The sequence below is a fragment of the Lynx rufus genome, unplaced genomic scaffold (assembly GCF_022079265.1).
Source record: "Lynx rufus isolate CCGP_SWC_20201006 ecotype Redwood Valley unplaced genomic scaffold, mLynRuf1.p SCAF_10, whole genome shotgun sequence".
Classification (NCBI taxonomy): domain Eukaryota; kingdom Metazoa; phylum Chordata; class Mammalia; order Carnivora; family Felidae; genus Lynx; species Lynx rufus.
Window position 1 is genome coordinate 55,588,558 of NW_025814824.1, and position 20,370 is coordinate 55,608,927.

At 39.3% G+C, this 20,370-nt stretch overlaps 1 protein-coding gene across 1 annotated transcript in view; it reads left to right on the forward strand.

Moving 5' to 3' along the window:
* NFX1 (nuclear transcription factor, X-box binding 1) overlaps positions 1-20,370 on the forward strand; it is a 73,637-nt gene that overhangs the window by 14,728 nt on the left and 38,539 nt on the right. The window contains exons 3-7 of the mRNA XM_047065438.1: positions 2,153-2,311; positions 4,388-4,465; positions 8,977-9,082; positions 12,501-12,572; positions 14,266-14,405. Coding sequence (XP_046921394.1) covers positions 2,153-2,311; positions 4,388-4,465; positions 8,977-9,082; positions 12,501-12,572; positions 14,266-14,405 — 555 coding nt within the window. The remainder of the gene's footprint in view (positions 1-2,152; positions 2,312-4,387; positions 4,466-8,976; positions 9,083-12,500; positions 12,573-14,265; positions 14,406-20,370) is intronic.

Here is a 20,370-nt window from a genome sequence, read left to right on the forward strand (position 1 = left end):
CAGTTGTTCCCACACCACTATATGTGTGTGCATCCTAGTGGTCAATTTCACTGTGGCTAGATTTAGAAACATCACATATAAAACAATAATTATTTATTAACAAGCCATAAACTTAATGAATAAGAGAAACAGTAAAATAAAAAGACAACCTTCAGGGTAAAAATCAAAACAATAGTCTCTCATAGGGCTTTCGTGTATGTTCCAAACTTCACTTACTTTTTTGTGTCCTTTACTTTTTTTTTTTTTGTTGTTTATTTATTTTGAGAGACAGAGCACAAGCAGGGGAGGGGCAGAGAGAGGGAGAGAATCCCAAACAGGTTCTGCACTGACCTGAGCCAAAATCAAAAGTTGGATGCTTAACCAACTGAGCCATCCAGGCACCCCTGTGTCCTTTACTTCTCTCTCAGTTCTGCTCTGGAATAGTCAATAGGCATTTTCTACAAAAAGTGTCTCCAATGTAATTCTTACAAACTATTCCTCTGCCCCAGTCAGGCTCTTGTATATAGATGACTCAAATGTAATCTCACTTTCTAATGAGCTCTTACTTAACTTACCCTTAAGAATCTTCCACACATACTGTGCTAACTGGTAGAAAATATAATTAACTTTGTTATTCACAGATGTTACCTATGCAAGATAGAGTATTCCTGCTTTTAAGAAAGTCTGGTTCCTCAGTTTTTATAATATAATTAAGTTTTATGTTAATGTTTATATGTTATTTAAAGCAAGTAGATTCTCCTTTATCAGCTACATAAAATCTTTATTCCAGACTTTCCTGACAGCAAAAGAACTATCCCAGAAACTTTACTGAAACTTTTAAGGGAGAGAAGTTGTAGAACAGAGTAGGTGATACTCATTTATTTCTTCATCCATTTATTTAATAAATATTTACTGAGCACCTGCTAAAGGCCAGGCACTGGAAATACAACAGTGAGCAAGGCTCTGGCCCTGCCTCACAGACCTTAAAGTCCCTATGTTCTATGTTTCTTTTGACGTTAAATCGGACAAAGTAATCTGAAGAGAGCTAAAATTATGGAGTGATTAAAATGCAAATTTGTGGAGTGCCTGGTGGCTCAGTCAGTTGAGTGTCAGACTCTTGGTTTCAGCTCAGGTCATGATCCCAGGGTTGTGGGACTAAGCCCCACGTTGGGCTCTGCGCTGAGCATGGAACCTGCTTGGGATTCTCTCTCTCTCCCTCTGTCCCTCCCCTCCTTGTGCACTTTATGCATAAAGTGCTTTAGCACAGCACTTGGCATGGTGCATTCAAGGTTAGTTATTTTATTCTTATAACCTATTTGGACCTGATAACAAATAAAATAGTGTTATGAAGTAAATGCTAAAAATATGGACTGAAAAAGAAATTCTCTCTCTCTTTCTGTCTCTCTCTCTCACTCTCTCTCTCTCTCTCTCTTTCACACACACACACACACACACACCTCTCCAAGAGCACCTGACTATACTTGGGATCTAGAAAGGCTTTGCTGAGATCGTGTTTAAGGAAAAGTCTGGAAGTGGGTGATGGTATTAAGGAAAACATGTAGGAGGATTCCATGATACTGCTCTCTCTCAGCAGATGTTGGGCTTCTGAAGCCAAGGTCTGTGTCTCCTTTAGTCTAGTAACCCTACCATAGGGTTGTGGTAAACACCAATAATACCTTTGTTGAGTAGATCAACTGAAGGCTTTCATGGCAACTGCTAGGAGAGATGTTACCACCCTGGGTTCTTGGAACCTGTTCAGGCTTAGGTTTCTTTCAGCTGACCACTGCACCTTCATGAGCCCCTTCCTAGCCTGAATCCATGGATCTGGATCAGATTCAGAGGAGGCAAGGTAAGGTGCTGCAATGCATTGGCTTCTTAAACTGTGTCATGAGGGGCATTTGGATACTCCATCGGTTCCTGAGCAGTTTCTTGGGAATGTTTCCTCAGTTTTGGGAATCCCCACCTGAATGTCTACTTCCTAAGTCTTCTCCCTCAGTATATTCCTATTCTTTCTTGGCCCCAAACACTGAACAACTACCTTACTCAGAATCAGACAAGATACTTAAAACCTCTCTGTTTGGATTCTTCTCTTAAATCCCTTTCTCATCCTTGGTTGACTAAAGTAAGGAACGTTTTTCTATGTTTGAATTAATTTGTTTGGTTTTTTAAACAGGTTCTCTAATTGAACAGCTAACTACAGAAAAATATGAGTGTATGGTGTGCTGTGAATTGGTTCGCGTCACAGCGCCAGTGTGGAGTTGTCAGAGCTGTTATCATGTGTTTCATTTGAACTGCATAAAGAAATGGGCAAGGTCTCCAGCCTCTCAAGCAGGTCAGTCATTTCTCTCTTCTGAATATTCTCACTTATTTGATATATTCAGGTTTAAAACTTAGCCTTTTTTTTTTAAGGTTTTATTTTTAAGTACATCCAATATGGGGCTCGAACTTACAGCCTCACGATCAAGAGTCACATGCTCCACCGACTGAGCCAGCCAGGCGACCCTTTAACCTAGCTATTTAATTCCTCTTGAATATTTTATCTGCTATGTTGCCTTGAACATGTTTCAGATGACCAGTATTAAGCTATAGATCTTAAATGGCTAAGGAGTGCTTGGCTGGCTCAGTCGGTAGAGCATGCAACTCTTGATCCTGGGGTCATGAGTTCAAGCCCAATGTTGGGTGGAGAGCTTACTTAAAAAATAAAATTTTAAAAAAGGAAAGACATTTTTAAAACCAGCTAACATAACAATATTAAAATATATTTGGAATAGAACAAAATCAGTCACATTAACTGAAAACTTATCCAAGTAGCAAGTATAGAAAACATTTCCTGTATAGTTTGCTTTAGAAAATTTATAGAAAGCAGTTGTTGGGTTTTGTTTTCTTTTGTTTTGTTTTGTTTTGTTTTGGAAGCAGTGGTTTAATTTACCCCTAGGGTGTTAAAGTTGCATTATCTTTAACAGATCTTCTCCATAGTATTTTGTGGGTTTTTCCCAAAGTATACTGCTATTTGTGGATAGTGTAAATGTGTTAATAACATGTTTTCTGATTTGTGACTCTTCTATAATTTAAGACATCTCGAGGTACCTGGCTGGCTCAGTCAGTAGACCATACAGCTCTTGATTGCAGGGGTTGTGGGTTCAAGCCCCATGTGGTATATAGAGATTACTTAAAAATAAAATCTAATAAAAAAAAAAAGATATCTGGGTTTTCCTGCATGTACTCAAATATTTTATCTTTTTTCTCAAGCCAAGATTTAGATAATGTTTACCTTAATACTAAAAGTATGGCTTAAAAAAGGGTGGGGTGTCTGGGTGGCTCAGTCAGTTAAGTGTCTGACTTCAGCTTAGGTCATGATCTCGTGGTTCGTGAGTTCAAGCCCACATCAGGCTCTATGCTGACGGCTCGGAGCCTGGAGCCTGCTTTGGATTTGTGTCTCCCATTCTCTCTGCCCCTCCCCTGTTCACGCTCTGTCTCTCTCTCCTTCATAAATAAATAAATAGATAGATAAATAAATAAAAAATTTTTAAAGTTAAAAAAAAATAGTGCTACATTTCTACCACATAATGAAATGATAATTATGTGAAATGATACAGGTATTAGGTAATGCTATGATGGTAATCATATTATAGTATATAAATGTATCAAATCAACATGTTGTATATCTTAAACAGGGCTATATGTGGGGCGCCTGGGTGGCTCAATCAGTTAAGCGGCCAACTTCGGCTCAGGTCATGATCTCACGGTCTGTGAGTTTGAGCCCCGTGTCAGGCTCTGTGCTGACAGCTCAGAGCCTGGAGCCTGTTTCGGATTCTGTGTCTCCCTCTCTCTGACCCTCCCCCGTTCATGCTGTCTCTCTCTGTCTCAAAAATAAATAAACGTTAAAAAAAAAAATTAAAAAAAAAAAACAGGGCTATATGTCAATTATATCTCAATTGACATTAAAAAAAATGGATACCCATTTGATTACCGTATCTAAAGTCCTTATAAATATAAGCCCAAATGCAGTATTTAAGCAAAGCATTCAGTATTTTGATTTTGTTTCTTTTTAATATTTATTCATTTTTGAGAGAGAGAGAGAGCATGAGCGGGGGGGGGGGGGGGGGGAGGGGAGCGGGATGGTGGGGCGGAGACAGAGGATCCGAAGCGGGCTCCATGCTGAGAGTAGTAAGCCCAATGCGGGGCTCGAATTCACAAGCTATGAGATCACATGACCTGAGCTGAAGTCGGACTCTCAACTGACTGAGCCACCCAGACACCCTGATTTTGTTTCTTAAATGCCTGATTTGATAACATGAAACAACTACTGTTGCTTCAATATTATGACTTCCTTTAGATTAAAGTTTTTAAAAATTACATGTGCTTTTGTAAGGAAGTTATTTTGGTTTCCTCTTATTTTTCTTAACAGATGGCCAGAGTGGTTGGAGGTGCCCTGCCTGTCAGAATGTTTCTGCACATGTTCCTAATACTTACACCTGTTTCTGTGGTGAGTTTTTTTGCTTTCACTTGAGTCTCTTCCATTTCATGCATTGTAACTCATTTTCCAGCCCAGAAGAAGTGAGGTACCAGATATGTTTTAGAAGTTACTAATACTCATAAGACTTCAAAGTTACAGGAGTCTACACACATCATCTGCATGTAGTCTATCACACAGCTGGAGTCCCACCCAGGCCTTTGTACTCTTGGCAGGCCGTTCTGGACATGGGCCTTCTCATAGTGCCCACCAGGCGCATACTACTTCTGAGCTGTAGCGTTAGTCTCCTTGATCTTAGCTTTAGACCAGAGCTGACCAGATGGTAGAGGCAGGTATAGACATGGACTCCCTTAACTGTTACAGCTTTGATATTCTAGATTTGAGCCCTATGAGAAAAGAGTAGTGTTGAAATGTATTTTATTTTAATCCAAGAAATCAGTCATTGGGGTCTTTATAGTAAAGCAAGATTTTCTATAAACCAGCATTACAAACTCTATTCTCCCTCTTTGTGGAATACTTCTTCCTGTTTTTGAATAACTCAATTCCCCTATGTGTTAGTAAAAACTTCCTGCAATCCAGAAGCCATTCCTATTGCTAGTCTATTTTCTGCATGTCTTTTTTTTGTTATTTTTTTTTCTTCCCTCCCTGTCTTTTAATGGCTGACCTTCATCTGGTTATTGATTTTGCAAATTTTGCTTCTTAACCATCTGTCTCCCTTCTTGAACCATTGCATTTTTGCTTCTTTCCTCGTCACCTTGCTGAAACTATTCAGAAGTCATCAGTAACCCCTTCCTGACCAAATCCAGGGCTGATTTAGAAGTTCTTAACCTTTTTGGTAGCACAACAACCCTTATTTTGACCATTCCTTTTTTTGAAATAACTAGTACTTCCTATTTATTTCTGTATACTTTAATTTGTTGGTATTTCTTTTTTCCCATTATTTAAATAGCAGCTTTCACAAAGAGTTGGCCATTGACTATCAGCTCATCAACTTCTAGACTAAATCTCTTGGTGAACTCACCTATATAGAATGTTCTTCCTCATATTTTCTTTAAATCCTTGTCACTGACTCCTTATCCATTCAAGTTCTGACCACATTCTCTTCCAAAGGAGGCCTCGCTTTTTTATGCCTTCTTCACTTTGGCCACTCTTTTATTTGGAATCTGCTGGTCTGGTATGTTTTATTGCCAAAATTTGAACCTTAAGAGATAATAAAATAATATTTGTTGAAGGAATGAATATTTTGGAATGTACTATTGGAAAGGCAATGTGAGAAATGCCTGGCTGGCTCAGTCAGTAGAGCATGCAACTCTTGATCTCAGGGTCATGAGTTCAAGCCCCATGTTGGGCATGGAGCCTACTTAAAATAAAAATTTAAAAAAAAAAGAAAGAAAGAAAGGCAACATGAAACTGGAAGCGAGACATCCATGTAAAACTGTGCAAATAGGACCAATACCAAGGCTTAATTACCTTATTTTAAAGGATTAAAAAAATTTTTTTTTAAGTTTATCTTAGATAAACAGAGACAGAGCACGAGTTGGGGAGGGGCAGAGAAAGAGGGAGACAGAGAATCCGAAGCAGGCTCCAGGCTCTGAGCAGTCGGCACAGACCCCAACGTGGGGCTCGAATTCATGAACTGTGAGATCATGACCTGAGCCAAAAACCAGAGGCTTAACAACCTACTGAGCCACCCAGGCACTCCTAAAGGAATTTTAAACATAACGCACCACAGTGGAATGAAAAATCTTTACCTTCACCGACAAAGTAGATATGAGACCCTAAGAAGGTAGAAGAATGTGGAGTGGAGGTCAGGATGATCTGAGCAAGGTAAAATGGTGTGGGAATACAAATAATGGCCTTATTTTACCTAATGACTTTGCCTCACTTAGTTCTTTCAGGAGACCATTAACATACTTTATTGAGCACTTATTAATGCAGCAAGCACTATGAAGAAACAGAGGGGACTAAAACTGTTTATTAACTTCCCAGAGCTTACAGTCTAAGAGCTAAGACACAATTAACTTTATGTTCTATAAGTCCAAGGTGCTGTGGGAGATCTTTGGCGTGAATTATGATGTTGGGCTATATGATTAAGGGAATCCTTAAAAAGGAGATAGAATTCAACTGGGCTTGAAAATATGTAAAATTTTCGTAGGAGAAAAGATTTGTTGAAGAGAATAGCTTAAGCAGAAGTTTAAAAATAAAATTTTTTTTCAGAAGGGAGAGTCATTGGTTATGGAGCAGGCTCTGTGAAGGCAGAGATGTGGGAAATGACTAGAAAGGTCAGGGCTGACTTCTTGATGTCAGGCTTACATGTAGGGATTTCATTTTTCAGGCTGTGGGAAGCCACCAAGGGCATCAATGTGATTCTTTATGAAGATTAGTCTGGTGGGAGTGAATAGAGAATTTGGGAGCCTAAACATTTTGGGGACTTGTAAGAACCCAGATGAAGAATAATAAGTCTACAGTGGGTGTTAGAGTGGGGCAGAAAGGAGGATTTCAAAGTAAACAGGAATTAACAGCAATAGGAAAGGAAATGGGAATGGGAAAAGCAATGGGAAAGGGAAGAACCCAAATGTGGCTCTGAAGTATCATTTTGGAAATGATGATACCAAGGACAGAAAAGGGGAGGTCAAGAGAACCAGTACTGATGGGACAGTGAGTTCAGTTTAGAAATGTTGAGTTGGAGGAGTGAACAGCACATCCAGTGAGAGGTGTCCAACAAGGAGTTAAGAATATTTAAGGGGCACCTGGGTGGCTGTCAGTTAAGTGGCTGACTTCGGCTCAGGTCATGATCTCATGGTGTGTGCGTTCGAGGCCCGCATCAGGTTCTGTGTTGATAGCTCAGAGCCTGGAGCCTGCTTTGGATTCTGTCTCTCTCTGTCTCTGCCCCTGCCCTGCTTGCACTCTGTCTCTCTCACTCAAAAATAAATGAACATTTTTTAAAAATTAAAAAAATATATATTTAAAGAGAGATCAGGACTCGGGGATGATAGTTGCATTTGAGAGTAGTAGAGACCCTAGTGGATGAAAGGGTAAGGGGTAAAAAGTGTCTAATGCAGAACCCTGGCAGGAAGAAGAAAAATAAGACATCATTTAGAGTCAGGGAAAAGAGGTTGAGCCATTGAAAGATGGTAGGGGAAAACCAGGCCACTGTATTGGAGCAAAAAAGTACAGAGGCAGGGAAGCTTTTCTAATAGTCTGAAGGTGAGGTTCTGGCTAACAGAGAGGCAAGAGTAGAAGTAGCAGGGGAGATGAGGTGAGGCACACTATGTACGGAAATTGAGAAGATTAAGTAGAATGTGGAAAGGGGGACTCCTGGGTGGCTCAGTCGGTTAAGTGTCCGACTTTGATCTCATGACTGACGAGTTTGAGCCCCGTGTCGGGCTCTGTGCTGACAGCTCAGAGCCTGGAGCCTGCTTCACATTCTGTGTCTCCCTCTCTCTCTGCTTCTCCCCCACTTGCACTCTGCAGCTCTCTCTTTCTCAAAAATATACATTAAAAAAAAGAATATGGAAAGAAAAAGAGGAGTCAGGGATGACTCTAGTGTTTGAGTTTGACTCCAATGGTGATGATATCACTGATAGAAATAGGGAACACAGAAAGGGGTTTAAGAGGGAAGATGCTAACTTTGGTTGTAAATGTAGACAGTTTGGGGTGACTGTGACACCCCAAGCAGGGATGTTTGGCAGATGGTTGGACAGGGATGGCTGGAACTGAGGATTTAGGACAATGCAGAAAATACAGATTTGGGGGAGAGAAAAGAAGAAAGTGTAGTATTGGGAATCATGGGCCTTTAGGTGTATTGAACCTCTCAACATGAATATTTCTGAAAGAAACAAGATAGAAAAGCAGAGGCCAAAGACTGGGAACAGGCCATCAATTTAGGGTGTAAATTGCCCAAGTAAGGATGAGTTCCTCAAGGGCATGGAGGAGTCCTGTGCCTCAGTTTTACTCTTCCTGCGTCTGTGCAAAGTTCATGAAAGATATTTACTAAAGATTTGCAAAGTGACACTAATTATAAATTATTGCCCTTTTATGCTTACCTCATAGCTTTAGAATTGGCAATTTCCTACTGTACAGGGAATTTATGTCCTTTCTATCTCTTCCTGCTCCTTCCCCATCTGCCACCCCATTGTTCTCATCCCTTATTTCTTCTTTCTGATCCTTACAGCAGATATTCCCATATACATTCAAGGGCCCATTTACAAAAAATAGATCTTGTAGTGTTTTTTTAATTTTAGATTAAATGTGTCCATTAGTCAAAGTGGCATTTTCATAAGTAAAAGTGACTTTTTATTTCTCTTTTCCTAAATCTTTTAGGATTTATCATACTTAGTGAAGGTTTTGATGATTAGCATTATAGTCATTTTTTAAATTTTAGGATGTGGGATCATGTGTTTGTCAGACTAATGGAAACCATACTGAAGTTTCATGCTGTCTAGCTATATTGTACTGTTTCATTAAACTCTAGGATGCAGTTGAAGTTTATACCATTGACTCTCTGATCTGATATGTTTTAGGCAAGGTAAAGAATCCGGAATGGAGCAGAAATGAAATTCCACATAGTTGTGGTGAGGTTTGTAGAAAGAAACAGCCCGGCCAGGACTGTCCACATTCCTGTAACCTGTAAGTTGGAACACGAGACCTCTGGGGGTAGATACACTTTGCTTGTGGCTCTGACTCTATGTATCTGGTGGTTACCATGTAACAGGGTGGGGTGAAGGGCAATATGGTACCATTTGCTAAGCACTTACACTGTGCCAGGCACTCTGCAAGAGTTAACTCATCAAATCCTTATAACAGTCCAGTGATGTATAGATATTTATCATCTCCATTTTACTGATGAGGCTCAGCAAGGCCAAGCCTCTTGTCCAAGGTCATAGTGCTAAGACATGGTGGAGCTGGGATTTCCAAAGCCAGTGCTCCTACCACTACATTATACTGCTGGCTTCTAAGAAGAAATATTCCCCCATGATATCCAGGTCCAGAAGAGTATATAGGACAAACTTCTGTCTGTAGAGTCCTGTTGCACAGTGTTTTTAGGATGTGAATCCCTTCTGTACAATAAGTAGCCAACTTGACAATATATCCAGTCCGCTTCTTAGTAATAAGAGGAATAAGAGTGCTTGGGTGGCTCAGTTGATTAAGCATCCAACTCTTGATTTCGGCTCGGGTCATGGTCTCACAGTTTGTGAGATAGAGCCCCATGTCAGCCTCTGCTGACAGTCCAGAGCCTGCTTGGGATTCTCTCCTTCTCCCTCTCTCTCTGCCCCTCCCACCCTCATGTGTGCTCTCTTTCTCTCTTTCAAAATAAATAAATATTTTAAAAAATGTTTTTAATAAGTAAATAATAAGAGGAATATCTAATACTAACAGTTGATCAGTTACAAATGACAAATTTCTACAGCTTTAACTTAAGACAAATTTTTAATTCCTGGGTTCAAGTCACTCAACAGTTGTATGACCTTGGATAAGTTACTTCTTTAAGCTTCATTTTCTGCATCTGTAAAATAGTAATGATATGAGCAACAACACTTATAGATGTCTATGAATATTAATTCAATGCATCTAAGAGGCTTGGTACAGAGTCTGGCACATGGTAAATGGTCAGGTAATGGTAACTTGCTTTTATTACCCAAATCTAAGAGTAAAACAGACATCAAACTATTATCTTGGTACTTCTGCTACTTGGAGCAGGGATAAATGTTGGGCCAGAGGCATTGTGGTTAAGATGTGGGGGTGATGCTGGGGAATTGTCTGTGGTGGGAGAGCTGTCCAGATGGGGCTACGCAGCTTGGCCTGCTACCTGCCAGGTAGTTGGCCCCTCTTCTTCTTTTACTGCTTCCATAGGTCCTTCCTCAGAACCCAGGGACTCATCTGTTTAAACTCTTCCATCCCTCAGTTGGCATTTTAAGTAAATTCAATAATAATAAGTTAACCCTCTGCATGAACTATCATTCTGAAGCCTTTAGCAGAAATGGCCCTGTCATGACTACCAGAAAACATCAAAAGTGATGCAGATCAGGTGGTCAATACCATGGCTGAAGGGAAAGGAGTCCCTAAAACTTGCTCTTTTGTGGCTTTGGAAATCCTTCTCTTGACAGCTGTCCTGTTCCTCCTGTCAGGCCCCTAGAGGTTGCCAAATCCTATTCCCTGACAGCACCTTCCTTTCAAAAGAAAACATTGAGTTTCTCTCATTTATATGTATCAGGACTCAGAAGCCACAGTTGGCCCCTTTGTGTCTCTATTTTGGGTTGTTTCATAGATTATAAAATTCTCTGGAGGAGTTATTCTCAACCCTCTTTACACATTAGAGTCATTAAGGAGCATTTTAAAACACCAGTGCCCTGTCTCTACCTTGTAGCAATTGAATCAGTCTTTGGGGGGGTGGGTCTTTATGATTCTAATAAAGAGCCAGTGTTGTGAACCACTGCTCTAAAGGTTATAAAAACCTGGGATTGAGGGGCGCCTGGGTGGCTCATTTGGTTAGGTGTTTGACTCTTGATTTTGGCTTAGGTCATGATCTCGTGGTTTGTGGGATCGAGCCCCAAGTCAGGCTCTGCACTGGCTGTGTGGATCCTGCTTGGGGGATTCTCTGTCTCCGTCTCTCTCTCTCTCTATCCCTCCCCTGCTGTCTCTCTCAAAAATGAATGAACTTTAACACACACACACACACACACACACACACACACACACACACACACACACACACACACCTGGGATTGAGTCTAGGTCTGAGGGATATTTGAAATAACCTGGAGTCATCCACACCTGACCAGCAATGTATCTTGTCAGTTTAACGTTATTTAAATGTGCAGCCATGAAAATCATTTCACCTGACAGGGTTGCAGCATATCATGTGAAATGTATCTTGTCAGTTTAACGTTATTTAAATGTGCAGCCATGAAAATCATTTCACCTGACAGGGTTGCAGCATATCATGTGAAATATAACTGTTGAATGATAATAGTCATCTTTAAAGAAATGCTTAAGCTTAAGTCTCATGTGGATTCTGTCTGTTGAAATGGGTCACCCTAGAAAATTAGGCACTTGTTCCTGGATTGTTTATAGTGTTTAAAACTTATTTAAGAATTATCAGAGCGGGTGTAGGAGTCATATTAAAAAATCCAGCCAGGCCACTGTATAGGCACACCTGGTTTTTTATACCAAATTCTTTTACCGACTTGATTTATTAAACTTGGTTGTAATTGGCCTATAATTCCCAAAGGATTGTGATTTGCCATCACATAGAATGACCCCCACAAACGTTTCCAAAGAAGTTCCCAAAATATTTCTTAAATGGTTGTATTTCTAAATTAGTGTGTAAGTTACCAGGGTATCTCTTTTGAAGAGAATAGTATCTATTTGAATATATAAATTCCATTTTCTAATTTTTTTGGTTTCTTTATATCATCACTCCTAGAAGAAGCATTCTGTTCAGAAGTCTAATTCTGACCTATCGCATATCTCTAATTCCAGTTCTTTCCATGAATCCCTTTTTCCTTTGTTCTCTCTTTGCATTACTTACCAGCATGCCTTCCCTCATGTCAGCCTTCTTTTCACCGATCCCATTGTTAACCCATCACCTGATTATATACTAGCTGATATAAATGTCTGTACTTCTCATGGACCTACTGGATTTATGCTTTATTGCTTCACTCAGGTTCTGATCTTCTAAGAGATTCCATCGCCCATTCTGCCATTCATCTGAGTGGCAAGCTATTTTTATTCCTACACATCTCACTAAGTGGGCTAAGACCATCTATGGACATGTCATCTTGTCAGACCCAAATAAAACCAGTATTTTGACTTGGGCTCTATTTTTCTCGTTAAATATTCTAAGATGATAATGCCATCAGTTCCTTCTATATGAAAACATTGTTGGTATCTTTGTTTAAATAGTTTAATCAACTTTAGACAAAGGCTAAAACATTTTGTAGTAGGTTTATTTGTTGCCACATTCACAATAAGACCCAGTAGGAGCAGCTTTGTTCAGGTTTGGATACATGAGTATGATTTATTCATCTAAGCCCTTCTCTTTTAGTCTCTGCCATCCAGGACCTTGCCCACCCTGCCCTGCCTTTATGACTAAAACATGTGAATGTGGACGGACAAGGTAAAGTTAGAACTGTACTCTAAAGACTTCAGTTTCTACATTGATGATTTATCTGTGAATTTCTAAATTTAAGAATTAGTAGGTACATATAAATAAGTGATAAGCGTAAATAGTACTTTTTTGTAAAAAGTAGTTTGTTCTGCTGGCCCAATCCTGTTTTGCAGTCTTATAAGTGATTAAGAAGTTATATGCATGGTGAGATTGCCCATTTCAGGTGAAATGCCGAGGTGACAAGGACTTTTTTCTTAACCTCTCTAGTGGGTGAAAGAACCAGGATTGAACCCAGGCTTGTTAAGGTTCAGGACACAGGGGCCATTTACCTGTACCTAGCATAATATCTGACATCTAGGAGGTTTTCAGTGAATATTGTTGAATGAAAGAATAAGTGACCCCAGAGCCCACCCTCTTTTCATTATAATAACAAGTTCTCCATCATCAGGGCAAGGATCAGTGGTAGTTATGGAAGGTCTCTGAGGCCCAGTAAGACCCTGAAATGATTTCTGAACCACAAGACAAAATGGGATTGAGCCAATTTTCAGTGAATCTCATTTGTTTAGCATTTACTGAACTTAAAAGGATAGTAATGCAGCCTGAGAGTCACATGCAAGAGCTCTGGGTCAGAAAGACCAGGTCAGATCTAGGCTCTGCCACTAATTGGTTATTGACATGGGCAAGTTGCTTAAGCCTCATTTTTCTTATAAAATAGAAATAATAGTGTTCACTTCCAGGAGTTTTATTAGACATGATGCTGAGCCCTGAAACTGATTATTTGTGTATATAACAGTGAGTTTTTAAAACAAAGTAGGGGACAGAATACAACTCTTTTTGTTGGGGCGCCAGGGTGGCTCAGTTGGTTAAGTGTCCGATTCTTGGTTTGGCTCAGGTCATGATCTCATGGTTCATGGGATTGAGCCCTGTGTCGAGCTCTGTGCTGTCAGCACAGAGCCTGCTTGGGATTCTCTCTCTCCCTCTTTCTGCACCTCTCTCACTCACTCTCTTTCTCTCTCTCAAAATAAATAACTTAAACTCCTTGCAGGAGAGTAGACTCCAAGCTCTAAACCATTACCTTGCAAGAGACCTGAAGACAGTTGTCTAAAAGCACTGATCTCATATCCTTCTCTAGCCAATAAGTCAGCAAAATTAAGGTGCTCATTAGAACAAAGCCAGAATGATTTTCCCATCTGAAATCAAGGTCACATACAGTATGTCCTTAAGTATTATAACTGCATAAAATGCCAGAGTACTGGGTTCCAGGAGAATACCATTGTACTTCCAATCTGAGTATGTACATTATAACTACCCCACCCACCCTGCAACTTTCCTACCTCCATCTGTAAGACATTGTAGGAGCTCCAGGCTCTTCCCCTCCTGCCTGGGAGGGGGAGTTCCCCTACCTCGTGGGAACTCAGAAGAAATCCACAGAGAGGAACTTCACTTCACTGGTCAGAATATAGGGGAGAGAGAAAGGCAGGGTGGGAAATAAGGAAAACAAAGCAGGAGAAAAGAAAGAGTGGAGAAGAAGAGAGTGATTGAGGAAATAAGACTGGAGGAGGGAAACAGAAGAGTGGGAAAATGGGGCCAAGAGAAAGGTTTCATAGTTTTGGGGAGGAAGTTTGTGCTTCGTTGTTTAGCTATCCAACAGGAACTTGTCCAGTGTTGACTAATTCTGCCTTTACATCTGTTTTCTTTCCAGGCACACAGTTCGCTGTGGTCAGGCTGTTTCAGTCCACTGTTCCAATCCATGTGAGAATCTTTTGAATTGTGGTCAGCACCATTGTGCTGAGCTATGTCATGGGGGTCAGTGCCAGCCTTGTCGGATCATATTGAACCAGGGTAAGTGGTGGGCACACCAACTAGCAATACTTGTGTACTTTTCTAGAACCTTATTTATAGTTGTGTTGATGACATGGATTGATTCACACCTATAGTCACAAGGCCTCTAGCATTGTACCTTGGGTAGGAAGAATTGGAGATAAATTAATGCTTAGGTGGTTTTCATTAGTTTAGTTGCACAATACCACTATAGGTCATTGTCCTGTAGAATTTGAACAGTAGATTTTAAAATGCTGTTTAAAAATAACTACTTGGGAAATTAAAAAAATAAATAAATAAAAAGTAACTGTAAAGGATCTAGAAAGGCCAAAAAAATCTTGAAAAGAATAAACTTGAAAGGATTAAACTATCTGATTTCAAGACATTTAAAGTTCCAGTAATCGTGACATTGAGTTGTTGCTGTTAAAGGTAGACTACTAGATGCATGGAAGAGACTAAAGTCTAGAAACAGACCCACATATATACAGTTAGTTGATTTTCAACCACAATGTTAAGTTAATTCAATGGGAAAAGAAGTCTTTTTACAGATGTTGCTAGAACAACTGGATGTATACATAAGAAAAAACAAACCTCAACCCCTAATTTACTCTTTTCACAAAATTAATTCTACATGGATCACAGACTTAAATGTAAAACCCAGAAACATAAAGCTTCCAGAATAAACTATAAGAGAATATTTTCATGACTTTGGGGTCAGGTAAAGATTTCTTGGACAGAGCAACAAAAATACTAACCATAAAAGAAAAAAATTGATACATTGAACTTTATCAAAATTAAAAGCTTCTCTTCATCAGAAGGTACCATTAAGAAAATGAATAAATCAATTGCATATTGTATCCAGAAATTTTGAAGTACTCTTAACAAAGTAATTAAAGATGAACAATGGGGCGCCTGGGTGGCTCAGTGGTTAAGCGTCCGACTTCGGCTCAGGTCATGATCTCACGGTCCGCGAATTCAAGCCCCGCATCAGGCTCTGTGCTGACAGCTCAGAGCCTGGAGCCTGTTTCAGATTCTGTGTCTCCCTCTCTCTCTCTGCCCATCCCCTATTCATGCTCTGTCCCTCTCTGTCTCAAAAATAAATAAACGTTAAAAAAAAATTAAAAAAAAAAGTACCTATAAAAAAGATGAACAACTTAAACAATGAGCAAAAGACTTGAACAGATACTTCGTAAAAGAAAACCTATAAATAGCCAACAAACACACAAAAGGTGCTTAACACCTTTAAATACTAAGGAAATGTAAGTTAAAACCACAGTAAGTAATATAGTATAACCACTTTAGAAAACAGTCTGGCATTTTCTTAAAAGGTTAAATGTAGAATTTTATCATATGACCCAGTAATTCCATTCCTGGGCACATATGCAAAAGAGATGGAAATATATGTCCACAAAAAAACTTGTAAATGCATGTGCATAGCAGTACTAGTCATCGTAGTCAAAATGTGGAAGCAATTCAAATGACTGTCACTTGAGGAATGGATAAACAAATGTGGTATGACCATACATTGGATTATTACTCATCCATGAAAAGAATGTAGTATCAATACATGCTATGAAGTAGATGAACCTCCCAAACACTACGCTAAGGGAAAGAAACAAGTCACAAAGAAACACATACTGTGTGATTCCTCTGTTTTTACAATAGTCCCTGATCTGCAGGGATCCCAGGCTACAGTGTATTGATGCCCTATAGAATTTTATTTTATTAAATTTTACCTTGGTGTGATGCTGTTGATCTGTGTTGGCACCTAAAATAAGTAACAGCCCTATGAAATGTTTTGTGTTGTGTACTGTAAGAATTTCATGTAAGGAACTGTGCCATGTAATACTCAATTTCTCTTTATGGGTCCTCCTGGGAGAAATTCCTGTCTGGCTTTAGTTCCAAGACTGGTTGTTTTTCCTCAAAGACTATTGATCTTTTTATCTTAGAAGCCTCGTATGACTGACCTAATGTTTGTCTTTATAGTGTATTTCTTTTTAAGCTATGATTTTTTTCTATGTCTCTACCATTGTTCCACTTTTCACATCTTTAATTTTATGTTCTTTTGTTATATTTCATATATTCTTACGTGTTGCCTCAAATCCATTTTGAGATAAGGCAGGAGTTAAGTATATGCTGGCAGTTTGGTCTTAACAATATAGATTGTGGTGTGAGAGTCCCTTTGATGTGGACCATTTATAGTTCTTAATTCATATTGTGCTTTTACTCACCTATTCAACCAGATCTTTTTTGTACAAATTTGTATGGATTCCCGTCTCTGCCTTTGTGTTGCTGTGTAGTTGATTTTTCAAACACAGTGGAAGGCTTTTTGTTTGTCCACAGTAAATATCTAGGGGACTGTTATGGCCATGAGTACAGTTTGTTTCTCTTCTCTATTTGTAATTCTCCTAGGATCCCTTTCAGCCTTATCTAGAGATTTAATAAGCATTCCTTCTGGGGGTTCATTCATGTGTTGATAAAAATGCTGAATAGGCTAAAGCTGGCAGCAGAGACCTTCCAGACTCCTCTGGTTCCATATTCTTAAGCCAACGGTGACTCCATCCAAGTCTTCTGTCACCAGCTCATATTGCTGTCTCTTGTGCCTAAGCATAGTGGGGCTTTTTAGTATTGTACTCCGATTATTCCCTAATAGATCAAGGGTTCCATTTTGGCTTTTTTGGTTTTTAATTTTTTTGGTTTTTATTTTATATTTGAGAGAGAGAGACAGAGACACAGAGCGAGCAGGGGAGGTGCAGAAAGACAGAGACAGAATCTGAAGCAGGCTCCAGGCTCCAAGCTGTTAGCACAGAGCGCAATGTGGGGCTCGAACTCACGAGCAGTGAGATCATGACCTGAGCCAAAGTTGGATGCTAACTGACTGAGCCACCCAGGCGCCCCTCCATTTTGTTTTTATTGTCACAGTTTTCTGACCTTTGATTCTTTTGTGGTTTTAATTGAATTATAATTAACATACAGTGTCATATTAGTTTCACATACTCATTAGTTTCAACATACTCATTTGACTCAGTGTTCTCCATAATAAGTGCAGTCACTGTCACCATATAATGTTATTATAGTATTATTGACTGTATTCTCTGTGCTGTACTTTTCATCTCTTTGACTTGTAACTGGCAGTTTGTACCTCTTAATCCCCTTCATCTATTTCATCCATCCCTCACTCACCTCCCTGTGGCAACTGTCAGTTTGTTCTCTGTATTTAAGAGTCTTGGGGTTTCTTTGTTTGCTTGTTTATTCGTTTGTTCTTTAGATTCACATATAAGTGAAATCATATGGTATTTGTCCTTCTTTGTTAGACTTATTTCACTTAACACAATACCCTAGAGAGGTCCATCTATATAGTTGTAAATGGCAATGTCTCATTCTTTTTTATGACTAAGTAATATGCCATTGTATATATATATACCACATCTTTATCCATTCATCTATTGATGGATTCTTGGGTTGTTTCCATATCTTGGCTATTGCAAATAATGCTGCAACAAGCATAAGGTGCATGTATCTTCTCGAATTAGTGTTTTTGTTTTCTTTGGGTAAATACTTAGTTGTGGAATTGCTGGATCATGGTATTTATGTTTTTAATTTTTTAAGGAACCTCCATACTGTTTTCCACAGTGGTTGCACCAATTTCTATTTCTACCTGCATTGCACAAGGGTTCCTCTTTCTCTACATCCTCCTCAATGTTTGTTATTTCTTTAAAAAAAAATTTTTTTAATGCTTACTTATTTTTGAGAGCAAGAGAGACTGAGCACAAGCAGGGGAGGGGCAGAGAGAGAGGGAGATGCAGAATCTGAAGCAGGCCCCAGGCTCTGACTTGTCAGCACAGAGCCTGACACGGGTCTTGAACTCATGGACCACAAGATCATGACCTGATCCGAAGTCAGATGCTTAACCGACTGAGCCACCCAGGCGCCCCAAATTGTATAAATTCTTTATATATTTTGGATATTAACTCCTCATTAGGCATCTCATTTGCATATATCTTCTATTCCTTAGGTTGCCTTTTTGTTTCATTGATGGTTTCCTTTGCTGTGCAAAAGGTTGTGTTGTTTTTTTTTTTATTTTTATTTTTTTTGTTTTAATTTTATTTTTGAGAAAGAGAGAGAGAGAGAGAGCACTAGCAGGGGAGAAGCAGAGAGAGAGGGAGACACAGTATCTGAAGCAGGCTACAGGCTCTGAGCTGTCTGCACAGAACCTCACGTGGGGTTTGAACTCATGGACTGTGAGATTATTACCTGCGCAGAAGTCAGACGCTTAACCTACTGAGTCACCCAGGTGCCTGCAAAAGCTTTTTATTTGATGTAATCCCAGTAGTTTATTTTTGCTTTTATCTCCCTTTCCTGAGGAAACCTATCCATAAATATGTTGCTTAGGGCAGTGTCCAAGAGATTACTGCCTGTGTTTCCTTTTAGGAGTTTAATGGTTTCAGGTCTCTCATTTATGTCTTTAATCCAGTCTGAGGTTATTTTTATGTGTGATATAAGAAAATGGTCCAGTGTCATTCTTTTGCATGTAACTGTTTGATTTTTCTAGCACCATTTACTAAAAAGACTGTCTTCTACTCATTATATATTCTTGCCTCCTTTTTTATAAGTGAATTGGCCATATAGGTGTGGGTTTATTTCTGACCCTTGATTCTTTTGTTCACAGCTGTCTGCTCATACCTCCAAAAAAAAAAAAGTCTCTGTTCTGTCTGAGCAGAAACTTAGGAAAGAAAAGCCCGCTTGCAGAAATTCCCAGTTACTAGGGTTTGTTTACGAATTCATTGATTTCATAAATGTTGGTTGTGTTTCCTACGTCTATATTAATTCATCCAATAAGTTTTTATTGGATAAGTGAATCAATTTTAGAACCGAAGATGAAACTGCACATGTACTTACTAGAAGGTGGAAAGTAGATTTTAAAAATCAAGAGTCTTGGTTATGTCTTCATTGATTTGAGGCTTTCCCTCTTCTCATTGAAAGTTTTTGGTCTGTTCAATACAGTGTTTTATTTTACAAACATTATGTCTCATGTTTAGTTAGAAATATTTATTTTAATTTTTACTAAATACGTGATTTTATGATTTGATGTTTTTATAATGTTACACTTATTCTAATGTTGATTTTTCTGTGTAAGTAGATATCTAAGTTGTACTGAGAAAGAAGGAAAGCATCATTAGGTCTGCAGGATTTCTAAATTGAAATCTTTTGGTCTGCATTTATTATGTAGGGTCAGGCATATTTGCATAGATTGATTTTAATGAGATAAATTTTCACTATCTTTTAAAAAAATTTTTTTATTAAAAAAATTTATTAAAAAAATTTTTTTAATGTTTATTATTTAGAGAGAGAGAGAGAATGAGCGGGAGAGGGGCAGAGAGAGGGTGGGGGGGGATACACAGATTGGAAGTAGGATCCAGGTTCTGAGCTGTCAGCACAAAGCCTGACGCGGGGCTTGAACTCACAAACCGCAAGATCATGACCTGAGCCGAAGTCAGACTTTCATCCAACTGAACCACCCAGGCGCCCCTAAAAAATTTTTTTTAATGTTTATTTATTTTTTAGAGAGAAAGAGCATGAGAAGTGGAGGGGCAGAGAGAGAAGGAGACACAGAATCTAAAACAGGCTCTAGGCTCTGAGCTGTGAGCACAGAGCCTGATAAGGGGCTCAAACTCATGAACTGTGAGATCATGACCTGAACTGAAGTCGGACAATTAACCGTCTGAGCCACCCAGGCTCCCCAAGATAAATTTTCATTGTAAATTGAAAATGTAAAATGAGGGGCGCCTGGGTGGCGCAGTCGGTTAAGCGTCCGACTTCAGCCAGGTCACGATCTCACGGTCCGTGAGTTCGAGCCCCGCGTCAGGCTCTGGGCTGATGGCTCGGAGCCTGGAGCCTGTTTCCGATTCTGTGTCTCCCTCTCTCTCTGCCCCTTCCCCGTTCATGCTCTGTCTCTGTCTGTCCCAAAAATAAATAAAAACGTTGA